We start from the raw sequence: 22,149 nt of genomic DNA, 5'->3' as shown, positions 1-22,149 counted from the left end.
TCTTTATTTTTATTATTATTTTTGAGACAATAATGTAATTATGTTTGTTAATTTTTTGTTAAACATGTTTCTTCTTTTTTTATTACATTTCATCAGATTTTTCCTGAAGTAATCCAGACATAAGGTCAAAATGTCTGAAACAATTTTGGGTAAGTGTGCAAGGACCATCTATTGAGAGGAAAGAGGTATGTTAGATGCACAGATATAAGCATAAAGATGCATGTCTACAAACAACAGACATATTAACAAATTTTTTAAAGGGGTCATGAACTTAGAAAAAAAAAATTCCCTTGATCTTTCGATATATAAGAGGTCATTGTACTATAAAAACATCCTGTAAGTTTCAGAACTCAAAACTTTGTCATTAGTCTAAAAACAGCTTATATTGAAGCTGATCGTCCAAAATGACAGGTTGTGGAATGTGCCACTCTATGATGTAATAGTGTGGCTAAACTCCACCTCCACAGAAGAAAATCAACACCTGCTTCTATATCCCTGCCTGTTTAGCCCTGGCCAATGATTTGCGCATACAGCGTAAATAACGAGAGAAAAAACGCATGTCTACACAGAAACCAAGCAATAAAGGTGTAACATTATAAGTGGATTTCAGAAAACAGTACAAAATAATAAAAAAGGCATTTCATGACCCCTTTCAAAAGACAACAGAAACATGCAGGGTCTAACTAATCCAATACCTTTGCAGACAGTTTTCCAACTGAATAGAACAGCACTATAATTCTCCCCCAGTTGATCTGGCCATTTGTGAAAACTTTTTTCACAAGTTCCCAGAAACTTCTCTTATCAGCCACTTTTACTAAGCCATCAATCATGCTGTGAGAAGTCAGAAGAACAGAAAGTGCAACCTGTTGTTTTAAAACCAGTATAAACAGCAACACCGATGTTTAAAGATTCAAATCTCAGACTGACTCATTGAATGCTTTATCCTTATTGAGTCTATCACCAATCACTTTGATGGTCTCTGCCAGCTGTTCAACAAGCTTCTGGTCTTGGCTGTTGTTTATTGGACGAACTTCGGGAAGGGCTGGTGGGGCTGCATCCTCATCTGCTACGTTCATCACCTCATCTCTTACCAGCCTGAAAGACATTTTTTTGTTAACTGCATATGAGTCAAATGTTCTTAGAGATACTAGAACAGATTCACAATTACCTCCAATAAACATGAAAATTTTAACATTAATAATTTCATTATGACTTTCCTCAAATGACATTCACGACGGTATGAAATGGTGCTCGAATTCCAATTACAGCCAACATTACATTACAATCTAGCCACTATGACATTTAGATTTTCCAAAATGATTTGATTGCTACCAAGAATAGTAGATGTTCTACAAGGTATATTAGGTATATTATAACCTCACAACCATGATAAATTACAATTTTTGCAGTGTCTGTTTTAGTGAGTGGGTTCAAGTTCTAAATATTGAATGAATAAAAATGTTACAGTCAGCTTTGTCTTTATTAAATGTTTTTTTTGTTACAGTCAGCTTTGTCTTTATTGTTTTTTTTTTTATTTTTATGACTTGACAACAAAATATATTTTTAAAATGTGTTGGTATTGATTTTTAGTGGATCATAAAATTCCTTAAAAGTTGTCTTAAGACAAGTACACATTTTGGATTTAGGACAACTTTGATGAAAGGTTTTGATCCACTTCAAATGCTGACTAGTGTAGTTTATCACAACAACATGCGACCAGCATCACAGGCTATGTTATTTTCTTCAGTGGTGGAGACGCTGTGTGTTTCTTTGTGAAAGCGAAGCTACTTTGTTTTGGCCTTCCAAAAGAGGACACAACTAGAAATCAGTAGTTAAGCTGTGTTAACAACACTGTTCCAGAACAGTTCAACCGAAATATTCAGATGTGTGCAGTGCATTTTGCGGAGGACGAGGACTGTTTCCTGTGAAAATAGCCTACAATGCCGGTGTCTGTTTCTACACTGCATTCCAAATTATTACACAAGTGACATATCAATAGGATTTCAGTACAATAAAGAGTAAGATTTTTGTTTGTGTGGTTTTTCACATCTTTTTAAATAACTGTATCAATCTCAGACAGGTTTGGTCAATAGTTTGCCAGGTCTTCTTAGGTAAATGGAAACCCTATTTAAAGAGGTTGTTCCACTGGATGCAACAAATGTCTCGTTTGTAATGTTTTTTTTTGGTTTTGTCTCATCGCACCGTGACACACGGCATCACTGTGTTAAGGGGCTTAACATTTCTGTCACATGCTTGAGGAATTCGGCCAATCACAATGCACTGGATAGCTGGCCAATCAGCGTACACCTTTTGCTTTGTAAAAAAAAACGATGCGTTTCAGAAAGGCAGGGCATAGAGGAGTAACAATAATGTACAGTATGTGGAAAATAATGTTTTTTGAACCTTAAACCACATAAACACATTGCATTACACCAAATACACAAAATAATGTTTAGCTTTTTAGCAATGTCATATGACCCCTTTAAAGAACAAAATAATCACTTCATCCAATGTTTAAGTGAATAAAATAGCCTTGACAGCCTTGGAGTTACACAACTATTGACTTTGTTCTTGCTCACCGGACTGCTCTTTTAGGCCCAATTAACAAGAGACAACTTTTGAAGATGAGATGGAAAACTGTATGCATTTTAATTTAATTTATTAAAAGTTTGAATGTCAAACTCAGTCTTAACAAATGCAACATGTTCCTCTAGGGGGCAGTGTACTGCACAATCTGTGAAAGGCTTTGTGAGATTTTTGCTCAATGATTACATTTAAATAGCTTTTGCAATGCAAATGTTCCATGAACCAGTAACATAACACACCCCTTAGAATTGGGACAGAAGAGCGTATTTATTAAAAATGAATAGATGTATTTGTTGCCATTTCAATATTGTGCATTGTGTTGTATTTCTGTGCATGAGGCCAGCATGTAAATGTTGTTCTATCAACCTGTAACAAGACACACCCTTTAAAGTTGACATGTCAGACTTTGTGTATTTTTAATTTATTTATTCACATTTCTGAATATCAAACTCAGCCGAAGCAACTGCAATGTATTCCTCTAGGGTGGTGTACTGCACACTCTTTGGGAAGATTCCAGAGCTCTTTCTCAGTTTTTACAATTCAATAGGCTAGCTTTTGTTGTGTTACACTTTTTTGAATAAAACCAACATTTAAACGTCATATGAAACAATTACAAGACACACCCCATAAAGCTGAAATAAGAGTATTTGTATTTTTTATTCATTGATGTATTTGCTTACATTTCAATAGCAGGTGGTGTGCTATATTCTGCAAATTCAACCGATATCTGTTATTCTATGTACCAGTAACAAGACAGAGCCTTTGAGGAAATGCTGTATGTTTACAAAAATGATATATTAATAGGTTTGAATTTGATTCAATAGTGTGTATCTGAATTTTCTTATGAAAGAAAAAGATACATAGAAATGTGGTTCTATGAACCAGCAACAAGACACACCCTTTAAGGTTTAAGTGTCAGACTCTTGTGTATTTTAAATTAATTTATTCACATTTCTGAATTTTAAACTCAGTCAAAACAACTGCAATGTGTTCCTCTAGGGGGCGGTGTACTGCACATCTTAAAGGGGTCATATGATGTTGCTAAAAATAACATTATTTTGTGTATTTGGTGTAATGAAATGTGCTTATTATTTTCCACATACTGTACATTATTGTTACTCTATGCCCCGCCTTTCTGAAACGTGTCATTTTTTACAAAGCTCATTGTTCTGAAAAGCAAGGTATGCTCTGATTGGCCAGCTATCCAATGCGTTGTGATTGCCTCAAGTGTGTGACGGAAATGTTACGCCCCTTGTCATACTGTGATGGGTGTCCCAGTCAGAACACCAGCACGACACGACAAAAACAATACAACCTATTACAAACAAGGCATTGGTTGCATCCAGTGGAGACATAATTACGTATTATAATGACTTATACTGTCTTTTTACGCGTAGTGTTGCATTGCACCGCGACAAAACCCAACATTAAACTGATGCGTTGTTCTATTTATGACGTACTGACACAAAGTTAAAGGGGTCATATGATGCTGCTAAAAAGAACATTATTTTGTGTATTGGGTGTAATGAAATGTGTTTATGTGGTTTAAGGTTAAAAGAAACACATTATTTTCCACATACTGTACTGTATTATTGTTTCTTCTCTATGCCCCGCCTTCTGAAACGTGTCAATTTTCACAAGGCTCATCTCTCTGAAAAGCGAGGTGTGCTGTGATTGGTCAGCTATCCAGCGCGTTGCGATTGGCCGAATGCCTCAAGCGTGTGACGGAAATGTTACGCCTCCTAACATATTGTGAAGCCTTGTCCGGCCGGAGCGACGAGACATAAACATAAAACCCATTATAAACATGATATAAACATGATTTCTAGTCGTGTTTTCTTTTAGAAGGCAAAAACAAAGTAGTTTTGCTTTCTCAACGGAACAACGTCACACACCGCGGCCTTGAGTGATACGTGATATAAACATGATTTCTAGTCGTGTTTTCTTTTGGAAGACAAAAACAAAGTAGTTTTGCTTTCTCAACGGAACAACGTCACACACTGCGGCCGGCTTGATGAGCAGAGGCCGGAGGTCTAGAGTGAGCCGCGGCCGGCTTGAGTGAGCAGAGGCGGGTGGCTAGAGAACGGTGCGGCAGGCGGATTCTACGAAGGAGCGTACCTTGTGTTTGCAGCAACTACATGTGACGACCCCGGGCTGGACGCCGCTTCGTCCACGGTGAAAACCTATTCGGCGATCCACAGTGCAAAGTTGATGTATTTCGTCAGCGACCAGCACGGATCAGCTCCAGGCATGACAAAGTGGATATCGTCCACGCTTTCACAGTGAAACACACAGCATCTATACGACATGACGGCGGCGGTAACAACAATATTATAACGAGAATAAAAGGTACGCCTTCTTTCTTTGCGTGTAAATCTGGGCGGTGACAGCAAATCTTCCCACATAGTGACGTAGATATGTGGGGGCGTGTTAGAACGAGCCGTTTTAGGGGGGCGTGGACAAGTAACTTTTATAAAGAATATCTCTTTGAGACTTTAGTCTTTGCAACTTTACAGATCTTCTTTATTCACCAAGAGCTTGTAACACTCCAAAAAGTAAGGAAAATTTGAAATTGCATCATATGACCCCATTAAAATTATTTGCAATGGTCGCTTTGTCGCATCCAGCATAGAGCTGTTGCGGTGCGATGCGATAACTGTAGCTTCCGGTATAGACACTATTCAGAGCGATGAGCCTTGTGAAAATCGACGCGTTTCAGAAGGCGTTTCAGAAGGCGGGGCATAGACCAGAAACATGTACAGTATGTGGAAAATAATGTGTTTTTTAACCTTAAACCACAAACAACACATTTCATACACCAAACACACAAAATAATGTTCTTTTTAGCAGCATCATATGAGCCCTGTAAGTTTATAATGAATATAAAATACGACATAATCTACAGTGGCATCATGAATTTTAAGAGTAAAACGTACCTGATTAAGAGTGCTTCTCCAATCTGGTCATCTGCAGAGCGAAGAGAAACATAAGTAACACACATCTTACGTCGCTTAAGAGCACAAACAAACAAAGTCACTTACCCTGCGAGACTTCGCAAGCCATCAGTAAAATATAGGCAATAGCCTTTTGTTGTTGTTACTTAGTGTTTCAAGTAATGGTTTCGACTGGGTGAAACTATGGGGAATACCACGCTACTGTAGTAGGCTATTCCAACTTTTGTGGAGATGAGTAACAATTTCTGTTTCATTTCGAAGGCATGCGCCCTCCAGAGGTCGCTCATTTCGGCCACCTACGCCACCGATTCTACCTCATTTCAGAAAAGTAACCATTGCATTACATAATAATAAATAAGTTGCCGGAATTTACTATTTACGAGGAATAACAATGTTATAATCAATGGGTGCTTTTCTGAACTGGGACAAACATCGATGACGTATGCGAAGGGTGCAACCTTCGAAATGAGACACAGCCTAGATGGCAAGTATGGACTCCTTCCTGAAATCCATCTGAAATCTATGCCAAAACGAATATGGTTTGACTTTAAGGTCCTGTGCATTTCTAACGTATTACTTATTATAATGACAGCTCAGTCTATTTTTGTGAATGATGAGTACAATACAACAGTATCAGGAGGGGTTTCGTTTGACGCAGACTACAACCAGTGTTGCCATGTCTCCTTCAGTTTCTCTGGGATTGTTTGTTCATAAAGTATACTTAGAAATACGGAAAGTAAAGGGTTGTGTGTTTTTCATAAAATAAATTTCTAATTATTTTAAGTAGCCTATATTGTATTATTTTAAAGTATATTGTAATGAAAGTATTACTGAAAAAAATTAAGTTAACCATTTGCAATGTCTAGTCTTCATAAATCTAAAAAAAAAAAATGTTTTTATTATTATTATTTATATTATTATGATACTTTTTCTGTGGTGTTCCATCCACTCATTCCGTCAAATCAGAAAAAAAAAAAAAAGTGTTAGCTCATTTCGCTTTTTTGGTGACTTGCTGTTAAATACCACTTTGCTTGATTTTGTTGCGCGATCTGGCAACACAATACAAACCAGGAAGAAATACCAACGCGTGGACTTGTAAGCTCACGCTGAATGCACTTTGGAATTTTTTTTTTTTTATATTTACGTGTTTCTTGCATTCGATAATTCGTCAGTTCCTGCTTATTGTAACTAGTAGTTGACAGCTTTGCACATTTGATCGCTGTTATTAAGTGAAAGAATCAATACACTCAGTATTATTATTTCACTGTGAATCAGCATATTTTTCAGAAGTCAGAAACATTTTTTGTTTCTATAGGTTAAATTGTTATGGCAGGAACTTCTGCAAAGACTGTGCACGACATCTTTCAAAATATGGAGTATGGGCCATCCAGCACGAGCACAGCAACTGCACAGGTAAAGCGATCCTCGGGGTAAATTAACTTTGAATCTTACATTTACATTTAGTGGTCAAAATCAACAAAAGAGCGATGATATGCAAGTGTTCTGAGAAGTCTCAGTTAGCATATTAGAATAGAGAATGCTAGAGTTAGAAGGCAAAATAAAATGCATCTTAAATTAAATGCATCTTAAATGCATTTAATACTTTGACTCATCAATCCTTTGATATTTATGTATCATTTAAAGTGCCACAGAACACTGCCACCTTTTCACCCTGTGTTAAAATGATTTACACGTGACTGTACATTAGGATACAGACAGCTCACGAGAAAAGCATGTGATGAGTTGCTGGTGGTGGTCCTCTTGCTATAAATTTGCATTAAAAAACAATGGATGTCTCAAAGGAGTAGTTTGCTTAAAAATGAAAATTCAGTCATTTACTCATTCTCAACATGTACCAATTCCATATGACTTGTTTTCTCACGTGAAATACAAAAGAACATCTTAGGCAGAAGGCTACGAACTGACAGCTTCAGTCACCATTCACATTAGTAGCCACGCATTAATCTTTTTGCAATGCAATTAAAGTGAATAGTGATTGAGCTTGTCAATGTTTATCTTGCTATATCACACTTTATAAAAAGCCAAAGGAAAGTCACACAGGTTGGAACAAAATAAGTCTAAGTAAATGTAATTTTGTCGCAAACTACCCCTTTAAGTGTTGTGAGCAAAGTTCAAAATGGTTAACTGTTAATGTAGTTTGTGCAAGCTATGTGTTCTATGAATGATCTACTGCAACCTTCACCCTGTTTTCTCAAAGCCACTCTATTGGTTCCCTCGGAGAGGTGGAACAACCAAACTACAGTTTGCTTACTTTAATCAAACATGCTTGTTGTTTGAATCATCAGAGAAATTTGAATTTTTTAACTTAATTTTTAAAGTGTAATGTCATCGTTGCCGTGTGAGATTTTCTCACAATTTGTGTGAGATATTCATTCCAGTTAAACACAGATTTTCAAGAAGCTGTCCATTTTCTGTGTCATTCTCTCAGTCATGGCTGGAGAAGCACTCTCGCATTCTTGGCTTCTTCATTGATGGGAAATTTTCCAGCACTGCAGACAGACAGACCCAAGATGTGACTGATTCCAAAGGTAAGCGATATTTGATCTTTCCCTGAAGTCCAGATCTTTTATATTATCTTCCATGCAGTGATAAGATATTTCTCCTGCCCTCCTCCTCCTGTCTCTGTACAGCAGCGGTGGTCTGCAGCACTGTTTGTGCTAAAGATGAGGATGTTGCGTCTGCTGCCTCATCTGCAGCTGGAGGCTTCAAAACCTGGAGTGAACTGAGCTGTTACCAAAGAGCCAAAGTGTTACTCAAGTGAGTTCCTGTGGCTCAGTGGTAGAGCATTGCGTTAGCAGTGCAAAAGTTTGTGGGTTCAATTCCTAGGGAACACACATGGTAAAGAAATGTATTGCCTGAATGCACTGTAAGTCACTTTGGATAAAAGCATCTGCTAAATGCGTAAATGTAAATCTAAGTACTAGAGCTTTACTCAGAATAATGTCATAAATGTTACATCATTATTAATGTCTGTGCCGCAGGTTGGCGAGTGTCCTGCAGAGACACAGTCAGTGTGTGTCTGATCTGTGTGAGCTCTCTCAGTCTTCTGTCTCTCCTGCTGTGCTCATCAGACTGGCCCAATACTATGCCAGCTGGGCTCAGCTACGAGACACGCTCATGCCTGAGTGGATCCCGCAAGGTTTGTGTGTGTATGTGAGTCTGTGAGACAGAACTTGTTGAAGACAGTGAGAAAATGTGTTGTACTTAAAGTCTCATGTCATGTTTTGTCTGTCCACTAGGCGTTGTGGCAGTGGTTGTTTCAGATGACTGCTCCATCTACTTTCTTCTGCTTAAGGTTTTACCAGCTCTAGCTATGGGTGAGTCTTTCTCTTAAAACATGATAAGATACATAATATATGAACAATATAATCATACTTTCATATACTCCCCACACTTTCGAAAGATGAATGAAGTGACTTAAAAACGGGAACAAAAAACGAAACAAGTTCTCACAAATTTTGTTATTTTTTTAAAATAACTTGCTGACAGCAGCAGTTTAGGCATTTGAAGGTCAACTTGTGTTAATAGTGTTGACAGTAATAAAACTGTGGCACTTTCAAAAAATTGCATTGTTGCAGATGCAGCACTAATGGCACGTAATTTACATGTTTCACATTTAAAGGTAATACTAAAAATTACAAATTTATTTTAAAAATCTATTTTGTACTTCACTTTAGTAATGACAGTATTTTGATCATCGTCCCTATTAAATTGTGGGGTTTGTGTGCGTGCATTGTTAAACCTTTTTTCATTGGTTTACATTTAACCAGTGTTATTTTAGGATCATATAGTTTTTATTAATAAAATATTTTGAATCATTTAAATTTTTATGTTTTCCATTGTAATTTTAATTTGTTTTGTTCACTTTGTGTTTTTGTCATTTGATTCCTTTTTTTGTTTTTTAAAATATATTTATAGTTATTATTATTTTTTATTTCATTTTATTTTTAGTTATTGTTGTACATTACGTTAAATAAATAAAACTGAGAAATGTTGCTTTGGCAAATAGCTGAAATGAAAGGACTATATTTCATTTTATTTTAGTTAAGTTTTAATTTAAAGTAACATTTTTTTATATTTTTCGTTATAACTATAATTATAATATTTTGAATTATTTACATTTATACATTTTCCATTTTTAGTTACTTTTGTTTATTTTTTTTATTTTTTTGTCATTTAATTAGTTTTGTGTTCAATATATATATTAGTTTTAAGAATTGTATTTTGTTTTAGTACATTAAGCTAAACTAAATGTAAATGAGAAGTGTTCCCTTGGCAAATAGCTGAAATAAAATTACTATATTTATGCTTATTTCAGTTAACTTTTTATTTCATGTAACAACTTTTTATGGTTTTAGTTCTAAATATAATGAACTATTATTATAACCCTGCATTTAACTGCTTAAACAAATAATATATATATAATTTATGATTTAAATTCATTAGGAGTTCTTGCTCATAAATACTAGTAATCCTATCTGAATGAGAGTGCAGGTGCAAATCAAACTGCTGGTTAACTATTATTTATTTACATGTCTATTTATTTTCTAGGCAATGCTGTAATTGTGGTGCCTGGCAAGACTACCGCTCTTCCTGCCCTTCTGTTGGCTCAGCTGTTTATGGAGGCTGGGATCCCTGCTGGAGTACTGAATGTGGTCACAGGCAGCGAAGCATCACTGGGTGCCAAAGTAGCTCAAAATCCACAAGTGAACTACCTGACTTACAGCGGAAGACAACAGACTGGAGAAGCCCTGGCTAAAGCAGTGGCTGGTTGGGGAGTCCCCATGTCTTTCTCTCTCTCACTCAGCTCTGTGTGCCCTTTTATCATCTTTGATTCGGCAGACCTCGACAGTGCTGTGGATGGAGTGATAGAGCTGGCCTTCAAGAAGAAAAGAGATGTAAAAAAAAAATAGTTCTTTTAAATTGTAATATGTCACAATATTGCTGTTTTACTGTATTTTGATCAAATGCATGCAGCCTTGGAGAGCATGAGAAATTTCTCAAGAATATTTAAAAAAATTCTTGTAAATATTTTACAAGTTTCCAAGGTTTTCAGCAAAGAACATAGGAAAAATGTTATGTGGCATTTTTGTATTATTTAATAGGTGTGTATCTATTATTTATTATATCGTCGCTGTCCGATGAAAACCACGTATGTCCATTTTGCCGATTTTGAGATTTTTTCGACGGATTGAATGTCCAGGTTCATTTCCGTATACAGTATGCTTCACATATCTAAATGGCCAATGAAAAGTTGTGAAATCATGTCATCTGATTTTCACGTATATCCATTTGGTGTCAAAGCTGTCAATCACACCGCGTATCTCCCACCCTGTGGAAGCATCTCGCCGGTCTCGTGTTTCATCTAAGCTCAGCACTGGATAGCCGAATAACACTGTGAGGTAAAGTATCAGCAACCGTTTGTTTTTGACAACTGTTCTCAAGTTTATTATATATTTAATAAACTAAGACGTAGGCTATTTAATAAACTGAGCGTATTCATCTGTCAATATGAAACGCGACTTGGCCATTCTAATTAATGATCGGAAGAACGCGTATCGACCACCGTTACTGTAAAATATGCACGTATGTCCTTTTAAACTCAATTTTGGTCAAATGTGGATTATATCATTACACTGGCAAGAATATGGTTACATGTAAAGATGCCGTACCAAGTATGACAACGCTACATTCAACTGCTTTTGAAATACGGTGTTTTTTTCACTTCCTGAAAAGTAACCGTTTTGGACATACATGAGTTTCATCGGGCAGTGACGATATACTACTTGTTATTAGTGCTTATTTTCTAAAATAAAACCAGTTACCAGTAGTAAGTGCTTCAGTAGTAAGTGCTCACTGATTGAAAACCACTTGTCATGTATAGAACAAATGTAATATTAATCTTTTTGCCTGCTTCTCTCTTACTTTTGTCCAGTTCCAGTGGGTGCTCTGTGTGCAGGAATCAGTGTTGGACATTGTTGTGGCCAGACTGAAGTTGAGAATGAATGGGATGAAATGTGTTCCTCTTGCCACTGAGGCTGACAGGAATCTTATAGATGCTGCAGTTCAGGAGGCCCAGCAGCAGGGGGCGACAGTGTGTAAACATTTACGTTTAAATGTTGCCAAATGTTTTAGGATGGACTTTTTTGGTATTTAATGGATGAATGCTTTCGCTTTTCTGATTTCTTGTTGTTTTACATCTTGTAGCTGATCCAGTCATGTCCACCTGGAACTGGTGCTCTCTACCCCCCCACTGTACTGTGTGGACTGGCTCCTTCCTGTGAGTCTGTGATGTCACCTCCTCCAGGCCCTGTGCTGCCCCTCATATCCTTCAGGAGCTCTGCTGAGGGAGTTACACTCGGTGAGGATGCAATTAAAAAGAACTGATTTATATGAAGCTAAAGATCTTGCTATAGTTGACTATTTCCATAGGCATGCATTGTTGTCTGAGTGCAGTGAAAATCATTCTGTTTTGCAGCTTTTAATGGAATATTTTCACCAATGTACTTATTATATTAATGCCATTGCAATATAAGTGAAAAGTTAAAAGTTTTTTGATCTGTGCTTGTGTATAGGAAACCACAGTCCTCATGGTCAGGCAGCCTCCATCTGGACTGAAGATTTGACTCTGGCTTTGGAGTCTGCAAAGAGGTACGTACATGCTTGGTCAAGTATATGGGCAACCTCTCTTACTGCCCTTACTATCTCTTTTTCTTTCTCTATAGTCTGTGTGTAGGTTCAGTGTGGGTGAACTGTCATTCTGTAATGGATCCTGCATTGCCTCTGTGTGGACGGAGGGAGAGCGGGAACTGCACAGATGGAGGCAGAGAGGTATATTATAAAAATGGTCACATGTTTAGTTTCATGTGCTGAAAATGGGATTCAGTGTCTACGCTATTGTTTCTGTTCCTTTGGGTTTTCTACTATATTTCTGATTGGATGTATGGTTTTGGTTGGTGACCAGTTGAGAATGTCTGACTCCTTTGTTGCTTTTTGTTCCCTTGTAGGGTCTGTATCAGTTCCTTCGGCTGTCACATTCACCTTCCCTCCCTCACTCCAGTCCCAGCCCTATCAACTATGCTGACTTTGGCTCTGCAGCTTCCAAATTCATGATACCTGAAGGATTTGATCCTTCCAGGTGGGTGTGTTGGAGCTCATAGATCAATGGTGAACTGCAAACTGCATATAGGTTTGGTGTCATAAATTAAACAGTCTTGGTACAGCTGGTATAAACACATAAATATCATCAAAAGTTTGTCTTGGGAAGTATTTAGATTGAGTTTAGATTTTAGCACTAACACTTAATTCTATAGTCAAGCTAGAGTTTTGATTTTGTTTTGTGTTTTTTTCCTGGTGAAATATTTAATGTCATGGATGAATATTTAATGATTATTCCACTGTTTTGTAGAATTGTATAGGGGTCCAAATGACAAAGATTTGAGCCAAATTAAAGGGGGGAATGACTTAAGAAAGATGGCATAGAGCAAAATGGGTCTGTTTAGCAATCTTTGTTGCATTGTATGCAAATAATGACAGTTAAAAAATAGGAAAATGCACTACTTGTGTTTTTTCCCCCCAACGTTTCAATCTCAATATCCTTTTTCAGGCCCTATATAGTTCAATCACAGAGATATGGGGATATGGGGTGTTTCTGTGGCTCAGTGGTAGAGGATTGCGTTAGCAGTGTAATAGGTCATGGGTTCAATTCCCAGGGAACAAAAAATGTATAGCCTGAATGCACCGTAAGTCCCTTTGGATAAAAGCATCTGCTAAATGCATAAATGTACAGGTCCATCTCAGTTAATTAGAATGTCGAGGAAAAGTTCATTTATTTCAGAAATTCAACACAAACAAGCTGAATTTAAAATGATGTTACAGCATCTTGATCAAGTCTTGACTAATATTTGACCTCAAACTGATATCAAGGTGATACCCACTGAGACCTTGATTAGCTGCATCAGTTGTGTTTGATTAGGGTTGGAGCTAAACTGTGCAGAGCTGTGGCCCTCCAGGAATTGAGTTTGAGACCAATGTATAAAATGTGGCTAAATGATGACTACTGCTGTCTGCTAAACTCAGACATCTTCTTGTCTTCTTCTGTGAACCATCTCTCTCCTCCTCTCTTTCTTAGTGTCCCTCGCTTTTACTCCCAGTTCGTGGGTGGTCAGTTGCGTAAAGCTGACTCGGGCTGCAGCAAGTCAGTTTTGGCCCCGGGGGGCGCTGTACTGGCTCAATGCCCAGACGGAGGCAGGAAGGATGTCCGGAATGCAGTAGAGGCTGCCATCAAGGTCCAGCCAGGGTAGGAGCATATGGAAAAGTTACCATGAGGATAAAACATATGGACCAGAAAAATGTAGGTCAAACTTGTATGATAAAATCAATGACAGAACTATTGTGATGCTCCTTGTGTCGTTGCAGGTGGATGAAGAAGAGTCCCGTTGCACGCTCTCAGTCCCTTTATTCACTTGCTGACGGTCTAGATAAGAGGAGACGGGACTTGGCTCTATCGATCCAGACTCAAACCGGCATCTCATTAGAAGAGGCAGAGAAAGAGGTGCAGCTTAGCATCTCCGGGCTCTCTGATTGGGCTGCACGCTGTGATAAAGAGCAGGGTGGAACTCCAGTAAGAACCTACAATATTTATTGATTAGTATAGGAATGTTTGCACAATTGACCCTTCGCAAATGACTGCCCCGCTTGGTTACTGTTGCTACCTCTGACAAGCCATGGTCCTCTCATACCAAAAGGAGATATTTTATTTAACAGAAATCACTTTTCAAAAACTACAACTAATGACTCGTTTGGACTACAACGCATATTTTCTGGGATTTGTGATATCACAAATATCGACGAATGAGACGAGACCTGGTTGAGCTGCACTAGAGAAGACAACGAGTGTTATCACTTTGTTGGAGACACGCTAGCTTTCCCAAGGCAGACGAGCTTAGCGTGGTTACAATCATCCGGGTTTAAATCGTGCTCAAATTGATTTGATTTAGACGCAATATTTACACTGAAACTCGCAGACAGCTATGGTAAGGGGCATGACATTTCACGACCAGGTGCCGATTGGAGCCAATCACAGCACACACTGGCCCAGCTAACCAATCACAGCACATTTCGTATTTCAGACGGGCCTTCATTTTATACAGGAACTATTGGAGCTGTTCATGCCAGACTGGAGAGGTGTTGTAATAATGTAAAATATGTGAAAAATAATGTTTTTCGAAAACAACCTAGTATGAGAGCCTGTTCTAGTACACCCCCAAAACAAAATCAAGACTTTGTAAAAGAGCATAATAGGACCCCTTTAATGTGTCGTGACAGATCACTGTAGCGCCTCAGTTCAAGTGGCACGTGAACCGATCATCCCTTCCTCTTTATTAGTTATAGCATGAAATAAACATGAATGAAGATCAAAAGGTTTCTTGTTTCAACCATGGAAAGGCCTCAGTTCAAGTGGCACGTGAACCGATCATCCCTTCCTCCGTTATGAGATCGCCTTTTCAATCTCTCCTTTCTGATTTGTCGTTTTGATTCATTTGATTTGCCGTTATGATTGGTCGGATCGCCTGTCAATTAAGCTTGCTGCAGTCTGGTTACCCCCTGTCATCTCCTGAGGCTTTAGGAGTAGTGGGAGTGATTCTCCCCAACTCCAAACCGCTGCTTTCTCTGGTGTCCTTGCTAGGGGCAGCTATTGCCATGGGTAATGCTGTTGTCATGGTGCCAAGTGAAAAATACCCTCTTCCAGCTCTTGAATTTATACAGGTTTGTTACTTCTCAAATGAAAAAATTTCTGTATACATTATGTGTGTGTTTTAAGTGGTAGCAGTAGACACTTTACACTCACACTGTAACCTTCAGACTGCCTCCATTAATGTTCACATTTTACAATTAATCTTCACGTTGCAATTCTTTGTTTGTAATGTATTCGACTTCTGTTTTTTGCTCAAAGGTCCTGCAGGCCTCTGATATCCCTGGAGGTCTGGTCAGTATAATAACCGGGGGCAGGGATCAGCTGACCCAGGCACTTGCCAACCACAGTGTTATTCAAAGCATTTGGTATTGGGGAAGTAAAGAGGTGAGGGAATTATTTTTATATATTTTTTTTTTTATTTTTTTTTATAAGTAGGATGTAAATTGGGATTTGGGGTTTAGAGAATTTGTGTATTTTGTTTTTGAATATGTTTGATGAGATGGTGTTCTATATCTGTATACCTGCTTTGAACAAGGAAAATGTTCTGGCAGCACTAATCTTATTGTATGTATGGAACTTTTTTCATCAGGGCTGTCAGTTTCTTCAGTACTCCTGTGTCAGTCCCCTTAAACGTCTGTGGCTACACTGTGAAGAGGAGGAGGAGGAGGAGAGGGAAGCAGGACAAAACTGGACCAGCTCAAATCCCTCTCTTCAAGAAGAGCTTTGGAGGAAGGCAGTGGTCTGGAAAAGTATTTGGATCCCTACGGCATAAAGCACTTACTATTAAATTTTGGACATCAGAAAGTGACCGGGCATGTTAGAAGAAATTCTAACAGTTGTTTCACTTTCACAAAGTCATGTGAAATAAGGAAGGTTACTTTTATTAATGCTTCCCATGACAGACGGTTGTATTCTGACAAATAAACTGTTATAACAAGTTTAACTTGTTTATTGCAATATAGTACAGGTTTTATTACAAATGCAAAAAATGTAAAACATTATCATACATTCCCTGTTGTCATATGTAGTATGTGAGGTACCTCATTTAACAATGATATGTTTGTTTAGAGTGCTTAAATTAACTGATTAAAAACATATTAAATGATCAAAAACTGGCCCAAAATTAGTGGTACTCTGTTCTACTTAACTAAAAAATAACAATGGCTACCCACCCTTGATAGTACACGTACAACACGGAGACGTCTATTTTACATAAATGCAGACATAAAATAGACGTCTCCGTGTTGTACAAAGCCATAGCCATTGCTATTTTTTAGTTAATTGTATTTGCTCATCTGCAATACACCTCTAAGACATTTCCTATCAGATGTTAAATAAACATTTAGAAAATTACTTGAATATGTTTATGATTTAGAATGTAGCCTATGTAAAACTGATCTAATATGTTTATCAGATGCTTTTACACAGCAGATGTTTCCCAGCTCAAGAGCTCTTTAGCAGACATCTGGGAAGACTTAAAAAGTAGTGTAGAGCATTACATGGGTTACAAGTTTATGTAGGTCTCCTCGTTCAACAATAGAAAATTACTCTCATTACCATCTATTACTACTCTATTATCTATCGTTAATATCACATTCTCATTACTACCAGAAGTCTTATATATGAAAAATACTGATATAAAAATACTATAATGTGGCAGTCTGAAAGCTGTTTACTACAAAAGCTGACATGAAGACTCCAGTCCACACCCTGAGGAGGAGTTCAAGTCCCAAACGTGCTGGCGTCACATAAGGAATACGCATAAGGAAGTGAAATGGTGAAATTCTGCTAAGTCACAGTGACACAGCAAAAAGCCATGTCGTGTGAATGGACATGTTTTATTGCTGACAAAAGTGAGGTTGCGTGTGCAAATTATTGTACCAAAATGCTTAGTCACTGTCACCTGATGGATAACCTTTGAGTCTGATTCTGAAGGCAGTTACTAAGTGATAAAAACAGAGCTCCATATAGTTGGAAGACTGTCCCATGATATTACCACACCATGGTTTCTGTTTCTATAGTGTAACATACGCAGCACAGCAAATTCAACGTTATTATTAGGATGATTTTTAGATTAACATCATGCTACTGAATATTACTTATGTTTATCCTTTATTAGACTTTCATTTCATTAATTTAACACACTTTGATCCTTTGACTCGAGCAAACAAAGTCAAGGAAGTCAAGGGTCATTTCATTATTTTGTAAACAGTTTAAGGTTCAACCTTAAATGTTTGCTGTGAAAATAGAATGTGGCACAGGTGCCGGGTTGAAACAACATGATGAATTATATAAAAAATTACTAAATTATACCAAAGGGTGTTCTCTTGATTACAGGCTACTGAACATTTTCCATTCTCATTTAACGCAGATCTTAGAATCAGGTTTACTGTTCAGTGTTTTTATATTAACACAGTCTATGAAGATTTTTTTCGTTCAATATGTAATCAATTGCATTACACCCCTGGTGTAATTTAAACATAAATAATTACAAAACATCGAATTTACTGTTCTTAAAGAACTGATATACATACAAAACATAGAATGTCAAATCGTTTTCTGTTGGGCTCATCTTGCCATTAATTATGAAAAAGGGTAACAAATATCTTATCTCCTTTGTCTGCTGACTCTCAGCTGACTGTTTACCACGTCCTCGTTACTCAGCTCGTTCTTTGATTGGCTGTTTTCAGTGTCACTGACGCGTCGTGTTGTGAGCGTATATAAAGACGAAGGCGCAGGTTCCTTCTCACAGCTTCGGGAAGATTTGGAGAGGTTCTTGCTTCAACAGTGATTGAACGGAACTTCGATCTCGCTGGAAAATCTCTTCGAAAACATCTTACTTCGTATTTATAATTTTTTACCAACATTTTGATAATAAAACGACAAAAAATCCGCCGAAATGGATTCTCAGATTCGCCAGAACTACGACCGCGACTGCGAGGCTTTGATCAACAAGATGATCAACTTGGAGCTTTACGCTGGATACACCTACACCTCCATGGTACGTACCTAGTTTTTTATTTATTTATTTTTTTTACCTATATGCTAAAGTCAGATGCTGTGAACGAGCGCGTCTCTCGGTGTTTTTAATCTTTACCTTAACGATTTTGTTCTTACAGGCTCACTACTTCAAACGGGATGATGTCGCTCTTCCTGGGTTTGCCAAGTTCTTCAAGGAGAACAGCGAGGAGGAGCGCGAGCATGCTGAGAAGTTCATGGAGTTCCAGAACAAGAGGGGGGGACGCATTGTGCTTCAGGACGTGAAGGTAATTGATTTTGAAATACATTTTCAATGTCGAACGATTTCATAAGCAAATCTGGCTCTAGGTCTATCCATATTTGCAAGGGCCCATTGAATTGAAGGGGGAGGGGCATCACGTGATCACTGACGTGTCTCCCTTTCTCTTCAGAAACCTGATCGAGATGTGTGGGACAATGGACTGACCGCTATGCAGTGCGCTCTTCAGCTGGAGAAGAACGTCAACCAGGCTCTGCTGGATCTGCATAAGGTCGCCTCTGAGAAGGGAGACCCTCATGTGAGTTTCTAAGACCATGTTTTGATGTACATTACTGCCTCTATCCCATCCTAATTTATTGAATTAAGCATCCTAACATCTCTTCCATTGTCTTGTCCAACAGCTGTGTGACTTCCTGGAGACTCACTACCTGAATGAGCAGGTTGAGGCCATCAAGAAAGTTGGTGACCACATCACCAACCTTTCCAAGATGGATGCTGGCAACAACAGGATGGCGGAGTACCTGTTTGACAAGCACACCCTGGATGGAAACAGCAGCTAAATGCAGCCTTCAGATCAAAGCCTCCAACTATACTGTATGCATAAATAATCAAGCAATGTTGTCATGCAGCTCTAATGCAAGTTTTTAGACTGAGAGGCTAAAGGTTAACATTTAGAGGCTACATCTATAAGATACTGGCTCTTTTGATTGGTCGTCTTGTGATTTTTAGTCATCAAGCTGATGCTTTTGTGTTTAATGTACACTAATTGGTTTTAACCAAGTGAATTGGATGAATAAACATTTTTGGCTGGATTGACTGGTCTCTTTGTTTTTTAACAAACAGGTGTGTCAGAGGTTAGTGAGTACAAAAGTAATATTTGAACAAGCATTTATCTTTTAGCCGTTAATGATTTATTCTCTCTGGCCTACAAAGAGGTAATAATTAAACTATATGTAAGACTGTGTGGCATCTGATGCCAAATACTATGCACTGCATATTGACTGACCTTCTGACTGATAATAACAACACTAAAACTACAGGAGCATATGCAGAAGGGAAAATAGTTCAGAAATGAGAATCAAATGATATCTGTTTAATATGACTAATACAGACCCACAAAAATTAGAATTAAACTAAATATGTTCAGTTTACCTAAGCAGGATTATTAGTTAATACATTATGAAAACCTGGGGTGGGGCTCTGTTGTTTACAATGTAAAGTAAGCTTTAATGTTTATTGCTATCTTGTTGAGTATGGAGTGTTACTTAATATGTGTATTAGGCCACTAGTTTTACACATACCCCAAATCTGTCTGAGGAAGACCCATAGGTTTACACAGAACACAGAAAGGCATAATGTCATGTTGACTTTGAGGAAGACCCATAGGTTTACACAGAACACAGAAAGGCATAATGTCATGTTGAGTTCCCCTGCAGCACAGAACACAGAAAGGCATAATGTCATGTTGACTTGATCTCAGGATTTCAGTTATACAGGTTTTGACCAGATTCAACCCAGTTCAGCCAGTGTGCAGCGAATAGTTTTGTTACTAAAGCTTTCCTAAAGTATAGCATACACTTCTGGTATAATTTCTTAAACATTTAAAATTATGTAAAAAAATCAATAGGCCTATCGATTGCATTTAGATCGCTGGCCTTCAGCCCCTCATCTCAGCTGTGGTGTCAGCTATTCATGAGTGCACACAACTTGGCTTGGAATTTTATATGTCTATGGGAAGTCAAAACACCTGAAATTTCTGGCCCCTAAAAATCATGATAAAGAGCCTTAGTGTTCTAAACAGCACTTATAAGTTCTTAAACACTTTATTAAAATGTAAAAACCTTTTTTTCCGTACAATTAAAGTTCCAACAAAAATACTAGGACTTAAAGGGGTCCTATTATGCTCTTTTACAAAGTCTTGATTTTGTTTTAAGGTTGTACTAGAACAGGGTCTCATACTGGGTTGTTCGAAAAACACATTATTTTTCACATTTTACATTATTAAAATAAAGGCTCGCCTACTGAAATACAAAATGTGCTGTGATTGGTTAGCTGGGCCAGTGTGTGCTGTGATTGGCTCCACTCGGCACACGGTCGGGAAATGTCACGTCCCTTACCATAGCCGCTGCTGGGAGCTTTAGTGTAAATATTGTGTCAAAATCAAATCAGTTTGACCGCGCTTTAAACCCGGATGATTGTAACCACGCTAAGCTCGTCTGCCTTGGCAAAGCTAGCGTGTCTCCGACATAGTGATTACAGTCATTGCCTTTTCTAGTGCAGCTCAACCAGGTCTCATCCCATTCGTCGATATTTGTGATATTACAAATCCCAGAAAATATGCGTTGTAGTCCAAACGAGTTGTAAGTTGTAGTTTTTGAAAAGTGATTCCTGTTAAATAAAATATCTCCTTTTAAATTGGACTTTGAACTTTGTAACTTTGGAGATCTTTTTATGCTCAAACAGTAACATTATAGTAACATTATAGTAACATTATATACAGACTAGCTAAAGTTGAAAAAGTGAAAAAGCATAATAGGACCCCTTTAAAGAGGTCATATGATGCGATTTTGAAATTTCCTTTCTTTTTGAAGTGTGACAAGCTCTTGGTGAATAAAGAAGATCTGTAAAGTTGCAAAGACTAAAGTCTCAAATCCAAAGAGATATTCTTTATAAAAGTTAACACTTGTCCACGCCCCCCCGAAACGGCTCATTCAAACATGCCCCCACATCTCTACATCACTATGTGGGAAGATTTGCATAACGCCACCCAGATGTTCATGCAAAGAAAGAAGGCGTACCTTTTATTCTCGTTGTAGTTTTGTTGTTTCCGCCACCGCCATGTCGTATAGACACTGTTTGTTTCACTGTGAAAGCAAAACTACTTTGTTTGGCCTTCCAAAAGAAGACATGACTAGAAGTCATGTTTATATCACGTTTATAATGGTTTTTATGTTTATGTCTCGCCGCTCCTGCCGGACAGGGCATCACAATATGTTAAGAGGCGTAACATTTCCATCACACGCTTGAGGCATTCGGCCAATCACAACACGCTGGATAGCTGACCAATCACAGCACACCTCGCTTTTCAGAGCAATGAGCCTTGTAAAAATCGACGTGTTTCAGAAAGGCGGGGCATAGAGCAGAAACAATAATGTACAGTATGTGGAAAATAATGTGTTTTTTAACCTTAAACCACATGAACACATTTCATTACACCAAATACACAAAATAATGTTCTTATTAGTAGCATTATGTGACCCCTTTAAATAACAAAATTTCACCAATTTCAACATTTACCCTCCCAGTCCAACACAAAGCACACTGGGAACTAGAAATCCACTGTCCAGTTTCAGGTGTCAACAAAAAATTCATCATGTAGTTACAATTTTTGTAGATTGTAGATGTGTGGTCTTGTGCTTGATTGTTGGAATGGATTGGTTTGTGTGCAATACTTACTCATTCCTGTTAAACTGCCTCTGGTTTTGTGATTCTCTATACTTGATGTATCAGTTTCAGTGCCAGTTTTGTGATGCTCTCACAGAATGACAATTATGTTTGATGTGGTTCTGAAAAATAAAATAAGTGTATTGCAATATATTTCCTCTACAAAATAAGCTTTTACAATTATTGTCAAAATGGATAGCTCATAAAAA

The 22,149-nt window shown here is 37.8% G+C and overlaps 3 protein-coding genes across 5 annotated transcripts; 2 read left to right on the top strand and 1 right to left on the bottom strand.

The window, feature by feature from the left end:
- Nucleotides 1-90: 90 nt before the first annotated feature.
- Nucleotides 91-5,964, bottom strand: LOC109054953 (apoptosis regulator BAX-like; the record flags this gene model as incomplete). Its single annotated transcript, XM_019072182.2, has 5 exons — nucleotides 5,628-5,964; nucleotides 5,523-5,553; nucleotides 928-1,095; nucleotides 696-831; nucleotides 91-168 (listed from the first exon to the last, which is right to left on the bottom strand). Coding segments are annotated over exons 1-5 (435 nt in total), but the record flags the coding sequence as incomplete, so codon positions are not given.
- Nucleotides 5,965-6,572: 608 nt separating this feature from the next.
- LOC109054941 (aldehyde dehydrogenase family 16 member A1-like) lies at nucleotides 6,573-16,195 on the top strand. 3 transcript variants are annotated; one of them, XM_042720266.1, is made up of 17 exons: nucleotides 6,615-6,953; nucleotides 7,990-8,089; nucleotides 8,192-8,318; nucleotides 8,543-8,700; nucleotides 8,801-8,878; nucleotides 10,113-10,459; nucleotides 11,497-11,655; nucleotides 11,769-11,922; nucleotides 12,137-12,212; nucleotides 12,287-12,392; nucleotides 12,569-12,699; nucleotides 13,693-13,860; nucleotides 13,980-14,184; nucleotides 14,726-14,727; nucleotides 15,146-15,329; nucleotides 15,517-15,642; nucleotides 15,848-16,195. In XM_042720266.1, the coding sequence occupies exons 1-17, from the start codon at nucleotides 6,867-6,869 to the stop codon at nucleotides 16,028-16,030; spliced, it is 2,391 nt and encodes a 796-aa protein (XP_042576200.1). In that variant the 5' UTR covers nucleotides 6,615-6,866; the 3' UTR covers nucleotides 16,031-16,195. The 3 variants fall into 3 exon arrangements, with proteins under 3 accessions (XP_042576199.1, XP_042576198.1, XP_042576200.1); XM_042720265.1 differs by lacking the exons at nucleotides 14,726-14,727; nucleotides 15,146-15,329; nucleotides 15,517-15,642; nucleotides 15,848-16,195 and having other exon boundaries at nucleotides 6,573-6,635; nucleotides 6,856-6,953; nucleotides 8,195-8,318; nucleotides 13,980-14,313; XM_042720264.1 differs by lacking the exons at nucleotides 14,726-14,727; nucleotides 15,146-15,329; nucleotides 15,517-15,642; nucleotides 15,848-16,195 and having other exon boundaries at nucleotides 6,573-6,635; nucleotides 6,856-6,953; nucleotides 13,980-14,313.
- Nucleotides 16,196-17,987: 1,792 nt separating this feature from the next.
- Nucleotides 17,988-19,308, top strand: LOC109054930 (ferritin, middle subunit-like). The gene is made up of 4 exons (XM_042720270.1): nucleotides 17,988-18,259; nucleotides 18,378-18,524; nucleotides 18,669-18,794; nucleotides 18,898-19,308. Exons 1-4 carry the CDS (start codon nucleotides 18,158-18,160, stop codon nucleotides 19,054-19,056), a joined length of 534 nt encoding a protein of 177 aa, XP_042576204.1. The 5' UTR covers nucleotides 17,988-18,157; the 3' UTR covers nucleotides 19,057-19,308.
- Nucleotides 19,309-22,149: the final 2,841 nt, after the last annotated feature.

Source organism: Cyprinus carpio, chromosome B3 (genome assembly GCF_018340385.1).
Source record: "Cyprinus carpio isolate SPL01 chromosome B3, ASM1834038v1, whole genome shotgun sequence".
NCBI classification, from domain to species: Eukaryota; Metazoa; Chordata; class Actinopteri; order Cypriniformes; family Cyprinidae; genus Cyprinus; species Cyprinus carpio.
The sequence above is the reverse complement of the archived record's forward strand: the minus strand, read 5'-3'. Positions and strand labels throughout refer to the sequence as shown.